General features: G+C 46.0%; 1 protein-coding gene across 1 annotated transcript; it reads right to left on the bottom strand.

Annotated features, from left to right (window-relative positions):
- Nucleotides 1–246: 246 nt before the first annotated feature.
- Nucleotides 247–5,768, bottom strand: bmp2b (bone morphogenetic protein 2b). Its single transcript, XM_061270833.1, has 3 exons — nt 5,227–5,768; nt 4,236–4,603; nt 247–1,506 (listed from the first exon to the last, which is right to left on the bottom strand). Exons 2-3 carry the CDS (start codon nt 4,588–4,590, stop codon nt 599–601), a joined length of 1,263 nt encoding a protein of 420 aa, XP_061126817.1. The 5' UTR covers nt 4,591–4,603; nt 5,227–5,768; the 3' UTR covers nt 247–598.
- Nucleotides 5,769–10,541: the final 4,773 nt, after the last annotated feature.

Below are 10,541 nucleotides of genomic sequence, written 5' to 3'. Positions count from 1 at the left end.
GGGAGTCTATTGCGCTTGTGTAACTTGTCTCCGCCATCGTATGACTGCACCTCATCGCAGCGGCGGCACTCTGACCTCGGCCGACTACACTATTGTTGTTGCGCTCCAGTTACACTTACCATAAAGAGCTCACTGCTTGCTTTGCAACCTTTGTAAGAAAACACGCTTCTGGTTGCGCGTTGCGTATATTTCTGTCTCTTGCCGTACGTATGGCGCTGATGTTGGGAGAACTAGAGGCACAGCATGTTTTCTCACGATAAATACACATTTATTTACAAATAAAGTGGTTATAATAGAAATAAATACAAAATAAAAATCTGAGCATTATACTTCATGTGGTATTGCACCCATTCGGAAATGTACATCAGAAATACATTTTCAAAACCAGTAAAAGGAATATATTCCTCTGATTAAAATATTTATTTCCCAACTTTACGTAGACATAAATATATTCATATATTGTTTTTTCGTTTTTTTCATTCTTCTTCCAGGATAGCTCTGTTTGTGTCTGTTCATATAAATAATGTCTTCATTGGGAAACCGGGTGTCCATAATAACCTTTGTGTCTTTTTCGTACTTTTTCCGACGCGTCCCATTTTCACCGGCAGCCGCATCCCTCGACCACCATGTCTTGGTAGTTTTTAAGGATGACCTTCTCGTATTCGTCCAGATAAAGCAGGGATATGGGGCTCAGGTCGGTGGGCACGCAGCACGCCTTGGGAATGTTTGAGTTCACAGAGTTGACGAGCGTCTGCACAATGGCGTGATTGGTGGAATTGAGGTGGTCTGCCAGGGGGAAGGGGCACTCCCCTTGGCAGTAAAAGGCGTGGTAGCCAGGTGGCGCCACTATCCACTCGTTCCAGCCCACGTCACTGAAGTCCACGTAAAGCGCGTGCCTCTTGCAGCTGGCTTTGTGCTGGTGCTTCCGCCGCTGTTTGCGGAGCGTGGCCTGGCGCTTTTCCCGCGTGTGCAGCACTGATTCCCCGCGCCCGTCGTGGCCGTAGGTCACCAGCAAGGGCCTGGCTTGAAGCCACGAGTCCTGGTCTCGGTGCAGGGACCTGCTCACACGCACGTGCTTAGCGCGTCTCTGGGCGTGCTCACTGCTTGCCTGCCCGTCCTCTGGGTGGTGCACCTCCACCATGAAGCCGTGATTGTGACCTTTCCCGGAGGTCCACTGAGATACAGCGGGACTAACATCAAAGCTCTCCCACCGGCTGTAAGAGTCTTTCACCAGCCGGGTGTCTAGCAAGCGAACTAGAGGCTCCCTACCGCCAGATTTGGGTGCCCCGAATATCTCATAAATGTTGATGCGATGGAAGCCAGCGGCCGCCAAGCTGACATTTGCGGAGCTGTTGTCGGGGGTGGCGGCAGCGACTCCCCTAACTTGGTCTCTGTAGATGCGAAGCTCCGCCGAGGTGATGCGTTCTTCCTCGGGGACGGAAGTGAGGTTAAAGTAGAACTGCTGGGTGGTTTTGCCTTTCAGGCTGGCCAAGGCCTCCATAGACTCTAGAAAAGACAGCACAGACAAGATACAGTGAGTTGTTGTGCTACGTAACCGGAGGAAGGCCATCATAACACTATCAGAAGCATTGACCTACATTTACAACCACAAAATGCGTGGATGTTAGTGTAATTCTGAGCTCCCCAGGGCCTTCAGAATAGGCCAATGCAAGGTAAACTACATTAGCAATGAGAGCTGTTTCCGATTTTCAGTTCCAAATATTGATTGTAAACTGCTACAGATGTTATAAGTGGCACAGTTGCATATTGTTTTTGTATAGTAGTATAAGCCGCTTAAGTACCCACTGAAAGCTTAGGTGCCAGTTTTCCAGTCTGCCACTGAACTTGTAAAAAACGATTGCACCCTTATAACAAAACATAGTAAATCCACCAGTTAATGCTCTGAAATACTGTTTCTGCAGCAATCCATAAATACTTAGACGATAAAACCGGATTCGTTTATCAAGGGACCAGAAGAGTTTTAGAGAGTCTTGCAGCGGTTGGTCCTTGAAAGTGCATTTAGACCAGGCACACTATTATGACTGGCTCGGGGGCATGTTTAAGAAAGCACAGTATATAGACTCATTGGTATTTCCCTCCTCGCTGCATAAGTGACACAAATTACAGTGCGGCGTGCAATTTTCTGCGCCGCAAATCCACTTTGAACTCTTACTTGCGAGCACGACGAGTTGCGATGCGCGCACGACGTCGCAAACTTTGAACTGTGCACGGCATTGTTCAAAGGAGCCGTTTAGGAAATTCCACCATCTCATCCTAAAGCTCTCACCAGAGGCACAAAGACCTCAATTAGGCGTATCGCTCCGTATTTGATGTGGGAAAGCCCCCTCTGCCCCCACTCTACCTTGTCTTTCCTTCTTCCTACTCGCTCTTTTCTTCCACCGACTACCAAATCCTCCTGTTCTTCGTGTTCCAAATCCTCTTTGCTCCGTCTCGCTTTCTGTCACGCTGTCTTTAGCTCCCTCCCAGTCCTCCTCCTCCTCAGCAAACAAGTCCGTACTTGTTCAAAACGTGTGACCCGTAGATTGCGTTTATCAACATTCTTAATTTCTTTTTTGCGCTTCGTGCAAAAACAAAACGGGTAGGGTCGTTTAGGGTTGGATGTCACGGGCCCGCTTCGCACAGCCGCTTTTTATTTCTTGCACTTGATTGGGGCGAAACCAAGTATCTGAGCTAAGTGATTATCATAAGCAGATGTGTCAAACTGATTTGTTTTTAATTCATCTCTCGAGATCGGAAGAGCTGTTGCACGGGATAAAAGGTTGCTGGGGAGTATAAACGGAGAAAACCACATTCCCAAATGTCTCTCTGTCTATGCCACAAATTTAATTTTAGGAGGCCCTGTCAGTCATGAGTTCTTAGAAACTTTGCCCTTATGTGGTCTTGAATAGTCATCTCTTTGCTCCCCGTGCCGGGGTTCCTGGTCCTCATCTGATCTGGCCTACATTGGAAATTTCTTACTTAATTTCTTCTTATTTCTTACCCTGTTCCCCGCATTCTGCAAAGGTTCCTGGTTCTCAGATGGCCTACTCTACACTCGTAGAGAATCGTCAGCAATTTTGACCCTCTAACAGCACCCCTGGGTGTCATACCACCTTCAGAGCTTCCCTGCTCTTCAACCCAGCCCTTTTCAAGCACCCCTTGGTTCCAATCCCTCTGCCGAGGTTCTTGATCCTCAACTGGTCTGGCTTACCCTCTAATCTGAATTGCCAACACTTCAGATACCTCCTCTAATGGTACCTTATGGTTCCAGTTGCCCGCAGGGGTTCCTGGTCCTCATCTGGTCTGGCTTGTACTCAAACCAGAATACTGGACTCTACTCTGGCCTGGCTTGTTTGCAGTGTGTCCGAGTCATCACTGGGTGTCATCGCACCCCAGCAAACGCAAACTTCCCCCCTGACTCACCCCGATGGAAACTTCCTTACTATAAACACACTCAAATGCTGTGTATGAGGTCTCTGTGTGTAGCCCCCTATGTGACTTTTATGTGCCAGCAAGTACTACTTTTAGGAATGAACTGGTTGGTCCAATTATTTTCAAAAAGTCACCCGGCGAGTTGAGTCATTTCACGTTGAGAAGAAATCTTAACACTTAAACCTGTAAAATGAACCGAAACCAAGAATCCAGCTCATCAGGTAGTTCCAGACATTATTAACAACGCAGTAGTGTTTTTGAGTAATGCTGCCACGCTAAGGGGGCTATTTGGACAGGATAACAATTTGGAATTGCGTCTGACAGAATGACGTGTTTGCCTTAATGCCATGTTGTGTGTTGCTGAAGTAACCGGGGGCCGAGCGATCACCTGCACAAAGGCAAACGCCGCCCTTTATCCCGCTCCCGTGGTGCGTGTCTGGAAAAACTGTTTTCAGAGGCGGACTGCAAACACCATCAATTATTAAGTAACAAATTCACCCCCGGGATTCCACGGCCACTTGGATATGTTTTGAAGCCCTTTCGACAGCTGTGGCCAGCAGACGTGGTCAAAGTTTGCTCAAAGGCGTTGCGTCATCACAAGGATCCCCAAAAGTCGCGTTAGCAGTGCATCTAAATTAAGACGCATGGTGACTTGTGAATGACTAAAAACGGACCATAAAACAACCGAGTGCTCTGAAGTCAGCGTGCTGACACCCTGAGTCATCTTTAAGTACATGTTTAGGCTGTCTGAGGGAGCCCAGAAGCTGGAGGCTGACAGGTAGAGGTATGTCGCTAATACGCACCTTCGTGGTGAAAGCTTCTAATCGTGTTGGCTTCGCTGGCTGCCCTTTCGGCGTGCCTTCCCATACTCCTGGGCCGGCGGACGCTGTGGTCTCCGTTGGCCGAGTGCATGCGGTACAGGTCCACCATGTACTGCGGCACCACGGCGTGCTTGCCTGGGGTCGGCCTGCGTTTCAGGCCGAACATACTAAGGAGCCGTGACTCGAACTCGTGCAGGGCGCCCGCCGACTGCTGCGGGCTGTGCCGCCCCGACTCGCTGTACCGTCTTCGGCCCACCTCGGGGATGAGTCCCGTTGCGCCTTCCATCAACACCTGAGCTAGAAGCAGTACCATGAGAGAGCCGACCACGGCGACCATGATCAGTCAGTCCCTGCGGAGGAGGAGAAAGTGGGGGTCCTGTCAATTTGCAGAACAACATGGAAAAAAGGGGAAGACACCTCTTTGCTTTGAAAGAGTAGGTAGCGGCGCCGGTGGTTGGGAATTAACCCACAGCATGAGGATTGATCTCAAAGATGAAGATGGAGGAAGGACAGGAAGGGCAAATCAAAGAAGTCTCCAATTAGAAATACACCGAAGGAATGCAGGCGAGTGGAGATCAGAAGAGGCATGAAAGAGTCTTCTCGAAGAGGGGGGGTGAAGAGGAGAAAAAAAAAAGAGAAGAGAGGAAAAAAAAGTTAGGAAAAGGAGAGGCCCAGTCTGCCTGCCTGCCAGCCGGCCGGGTGCTACAAGCGTCAATTTGCGGAGGCTTTGACTGTATAATCATAAGGGATAGGGTTACTTCAAGAGGCTTGCAGGTGTTAGATCTGACGTGCACCACCGGGGCCAGATGTACAACACATCTTAAAAAAGAAGAAGAAAAAAAAACTGCCTCCAAAGGAAAAATGCTCTTTGACCACAATTTGCATTTCCATAAGATTTGCTACCTTATTTAAACGCATATAATGCATGCAAAGCGTATAATAAACACACTCAAGGCTTGATTTTTCTTCTTACCTGACGAGGAAGCGCTGTGTCCGGTCGTCGTTCCACCGTTGGGTTCCGATAAAGTCCACATGAAGTCGCGTTAAATCCACGCTGCTTCTCCGCGGAGGACCACAGGCAGACAGTGCGACACCCTCACCTGTCCGCTCGCGTACATAATGTCACACTCGTCGGCTTGCTTCGGATGCGTGTTTTTACGCACGCTGACGCACAAAAAACAAAAACAAAAATGCGTTCTCGTCACGAGGAAGTGTGTGTGCGCAAAAAGGAGCAAAAGTATAAAGCGTCTCGGTGGAACATCTTTCCAAGCACGAAAAAGCGTGTAAATATTTTAGAAGGGAGAAATCGAATTTGGTGCGCTGTGGAGTGGAGTGGAGTCGTGTGGGCGCGTCGTGCGCCACTGCAGAAGTGCTGCGTTTGATTGGCGCCTTCCCCTCGGCCGACGACTCTTTTTGTCGTCCGGTGATGTCACCGAGGGGCTGTCAATCACACGGCCGCCCATGAAAGCGCCTCCCGCGGACTTATAACCCTCGGGCGTGCGGGAGGGGTGGTAGTAGCGCTGGTGGTGGGTTCGGGACTCACACCCAAGCCAACTTTTTTTCCCTCCTCCTTTTCTCTCGCGTCAAATAAACACACATGAGAGCTAGTGCCCCCACCCCCCTCCTTTTTTTTTCATAGGATTTGGAAGCCCTGAAGGATCCTTTTGGTTTCTCACCCAAGGGGGGCTTTTATGATAAGGGGAAAACTACAATAGCACTTAAAGCAATGCTAATGTGGATTTGCACCAAATTGTAAATCTTCATAGACTCAGACACTGATATATATCTACAGGACTGTCTCAGAAAATTAGAATATTGTGATAAAGTTCTTTATTTTCTGTAATGCAATTAAAAAAACAGATTTATAATTTTAATATTGCTGAGTATGGCTTACAGCTTAAGAAAACTCAAAAATCCTATCTCAAAAAATTAGAATATTTCCTCAGACCAAGTATAAAAACAAGATTTAAAACAGCAAAACAAAATCAAACATTTGAAAATGTCCATTGATGCACTCAGTACTTGGTTGGGAATCCTTTTGCATGGATTACTGCATCAATGCGGCGTGGCATGGAGGCAATCAGCCTGTGGCATTGCTGAGGATGCCCAGGATGCTTCAATAACGGCCTTCAGCTCATTTGCATTGTTGGGTCTGGTGTCTTTCAGCTTCTTCTTCACAATACCCCTCAAATTATCTATGGGGTTCAGGTCAGGAGAATTGGCAGGCCAATGGAGGACAGTAATGCCATGCTCAGTACACCATTTACTGGTGGTTTTGGCACTGTGGGCAGGTGCCAGATCATGCTGGAAAATGAAATCATCATCTCCATAGAGCTTTTCAGCAGACGGAAGCATGTAGTGCTCTAAAATCTGCATTTACTCTGGACTTGATGGAACACAGTGGACCAACACCAGCAGTTGACATGGCTCCCCAAACCATCGCTTACAGTGGGAACTTCACACTGGATTTCAAGCAACTTGGATATTGCTTCTCTCCAGCCTTTCTCCAGACTCTGGCACCTTGACTTCTAAATGAAATACAAAACTTGCTATTGTTTCAAAGGAGGACTTTGGACCACTCTGGAACTGTCCAGTGCTTCTTTTCCATAGCCCAAGTCAGACGCTTCTTCTGTTGTCTTGAGTTCAGAAGTGGCTTAACCATGGGAATAAGGCTATATTGTAGCCCATTTCCCGGACACGTCCATGAACAGTGGCTTTTGATACCTAGACTCCAGCTTCAGTCCACTGTCTTTGAAGCTCCCCCAAATTATGGAAACAACTCTTCTTCACAATGCTGTTAAGGCCGCGGTCATCTCTCTTGGTTGTATAGCGTTTCCTGCCACAGTTCCCCCTTCCAACAGACTTTTTGTAGATGTGCTTTGAAACTGCACTCTGTGAACAGCTTGCTCTTTGAGAAATTTCTTTTTGTGTCTTACCCTGCTAATGGAGCGTGTCAATGATGGTCCTCTGGACAGCAGTCAGATCAGCAGTCTTCCCCGTACTTGGGATTTAGTTTACTGAAACAAGCTGAGTGTTTTTCAAGGCTCAGGAAACCCTTGCAGGTGTTTCGAGTTACCGTTTTTTCCATGTATAATGCGCCCCCATGTTTAATACGCACCCTAAAAATTGCATGTCGATGCTGGGGAAAAAAGCCCGTACCCATGTATAATACGCGCCCAAATTTTGACTCCTACTTAAGTCCGTAAATGTAAAATCATTTCAGAGAAAAGATCATTTTTGGGAACAACCGGATGGTATTCTGCCGGTCAGTATCACTGCGCATGCACGAGCAAACTCAATAGCGAAGAAATGTTTCGGATTTGTGTAGGGTACATTGTGACAGCAAACGAGCAGGTGATCGAGCAAGCGTCTGATACGAGAGCATTGTGTTCGTATGGAGCGTGTTTGAAGTGAACAGCAGAGAAGAAAGCGCATCTTTAATGGCGGCCTCCGTATGATATCCGGATTAAAAAAATATATATATTGTACCCATGTATAATGCGCACCCCAGATTTTAGGACAATAAATTAGTTAAATGTTTGCGCATTATACATGGGGAAAAACGGTAATTAGTAATTCAAGTGATTAGTTGAATACCCTACTAGTATACGTTTTCATGATATTCTAATATTTTGAGATGGGATATTTGAGTTTTCTTAAGCTGTATGCCATAATCAGCAATATTAAAATAATAAAAGGCTTGCAATATTTCAGTTGGGTTGTAATGAATCCAGAATGTATGACATTTTTGATTTTTTAATTGCATTACAGAAGAACTTTGTCACAATATTCTAATTTTCTCAGACAGTCCTGTAAATTGGACTAACATTCATGTATTATTTAATAGAAAATAGAAAACTAATAAAACATTTTTGTGGATGGACAAAGTAGATTTGATACCACAACTAAAACTGTCCAAAGCATTACTCAACATGTTATGGCCAAATATGTCCTGGATTTTGAGTCTAAAACCATTTGACAAGTGTCCACATTGACTTTACTTTTTGCTACGATAAAAATAGTGCTAAAGTCAACACTCCAAACCATACTGCTGCTACTTACACTACGCGCGAGCGTCTCATACATGGAAATAGCACCAATCTGTTTGCTAATTGCGCTTTTTGCGGCTGGAGAGCTTCCTGCCGTCTCCCCTTGAACAAGTGAAGTGTCAATTGCTTGGATTATGTCCATGCAATGTGTTTCGTAACAGTGTGAAGTTTAATTGAGTAGCAGTTTATTTATATATTTAGCTATGTGTATGTAGTAATATAATTGTGATATAACTGTTATAATTGATTCCGAATTTGTGCGCTCCATGGCGGCTGTTTTGGTGATGGCAATAGATTAAAGCCCCCCCACAGAGATCACAAGATATCTCTGTCTCCTACCCAGGACAATATTATTTGTTGAGGGATAATCCTGCATCATCCATTTAGCAATTAGAATACAGATAGGCCTCTGCTTGCATACCGTTAGTGCATCAGATAGATCCTAATATATAGATATAGATCCAATTAGTTTAGAGCAGGGGTGTCAAACTCATTTTTGTCACGGGCCGCATTGTACAACACAACAAACTGATGAATAACTAGTTTAAAATCAGAGACTAGTAAATAATATTTAAATATTTTAAAAAGATGAATTCGAATTCTAATTTTTAAACATCAAGACAATTCGTAATTTTAATATCGACGCATGATGCACAATTTGTCTTTGCGGGCCACATAAAATGATTTGGCGGGCCATATCTGGCCCCAGGGCCTCGAGTTTGACACCTATGGTTTAGAGGTTACAAAACGTTAGCTGTGTTCATGCCATATTTATTGTTTTTCATTCAACTAATATTTTATTTCCTGTAATTATGACTTCCTGTAATTAGTGCTCGGTTCCTTCTCCTCTTTAGTTGTTGAGATGAAGTCAACCGCAATTGCCGCTTGATCCGTTGCATGACAACTTTGTCCCAGAGTGCGAACAACCAACAGACAGACCAATGCTGCTCTATTTCTTCTCCCTCCAGCATGCATTTGTTTATATATGCGGTCCACAAATATTCCCCGAACAAAAACACAAGGTCAGACCGGAGGGGCTCCCACACGGAGCTTGGTGCGCTATAAAAGTGAAGGGCTTCAGAGTGGTTTACTTTTCTTCCTGCCATGTTTTTTCCCCGATGCTTTCGAGCGAGTGGGGTGGGGGGTGGGGGGGTCCATCATTCAAGTGAAATGCAGCTCTGTCAAAACAAGCGCGTCTTATAGCTTTTCCCACACTCTCATTCCAATTGGGAGCATTTCCATATGTGATGCTCAATTTTCTCAACCTCTTTGTTGTAAGAAAGCAAATCTGGGTGTTGTTAAGATCTCTGATTTACTTTAGTGTTAAAATCTTAAGTATTGTTACAAACACAAGATTTTTCTTTGTCTGCCCGTTCCCCCGGACTCCTTGCTAGGTCATTCAATTGTATCGCAGATAAGCTATCGAACAGTTTGCTTGGCAGTTTTGCTCTTTCAATCACCTTGTCATTGGATCAACTGAGATTAGATAAGTGAGGCATATCTGTTCCGTAAAATTTTGAATTCGTATCTCGATCCTGTAGAAGACATTGCGTGTTCTCCGTGTGTGTGTCCACGTGTACATTTTGCAGCGGATACGGATGGTACGCAACTCGCTTGTCATCACCTACATTCCACGAGTCGGGGGCGGTTTGTGGGGAGGAGGGCAGTTGAAGCCCTGAGATGACACCGCGAGATCCAACCATTAGCCTTTCACCTGCTGTTAACAGCAACTTGGCCAGACACACAGCCTGCATTCCTCCGCCTTGAGCCAGATGGACTTTTTTACACTCTCAAACATGCCTGCTATGAGATCAAGCTAAGCAGATCTCGCTTTGCATTTGCGACTTCTCTAATTTGATGGCCTTCTTTTTTTAGGGATTGGGGAAAACAATTCAAAGTGTAAGCCGCCACATGTTTGACAGGAGAAGCACGCCTGGCCGGCTATGCCGAGCACGTGCGTGCGGTGCGAATGGGAGGTTGGTGGGTGGAAATGGGACCGATTCCATATAGGTTTGGTCCCGAAATGGAAAAGCCACTAGGGTCAGACACTGCCGGCAAGAAAAAAAGCCAGAGTCAATATTTATGGATACCGAACATGTGGCACGCTTCTCTAACCCACTAATTTGAGCAACGAGTCCATCTCCAGATTATACGGCCCCCTCGCAGATCACAGGCGAGCGAGGCTCCAAAAAAGCGTGCGCCAAGGAACGCGCTGACGTGGGTCGCGCGCTACAAACGC

This window comes from Syngnathus typhle, linkage group LG22, assembly GCF_033458585.1.
Source record: "Syngnathus typhle isolate RoL2023-S1 ecotype Sweden linkage group LG22, RoL_Styp_1.0, whole genome shotgun sequence".
NCBI lineage: Eukaryota > Metazoa > Chordata > Actinopteri > Syngnathiformes > Syngnathidae > Syngnathus > Syngnathus typhle.
The sequence above is the reverse complement of the archived record's forward strand: the minus strand, read 5'-3'. Positions and strand labels throughout refer to the sequence as shown.

Coding starts and splice junctions, on each gene's coding strand:
- bmp2b (XM_061270833.1), bottom strand. CDS start 4,590: ATGGTCGCCGTGGTCGGCTCTCTCATGGTACTGCTTCTAGCTCAGGTG. Junction 1,507..4,235: donor TAGAAGCTTTCACCACGAAG/GTGCGTATTAGC, acceptor TGTCTTTTCTAG/AGTCTATGGAGGCCTTGGCC.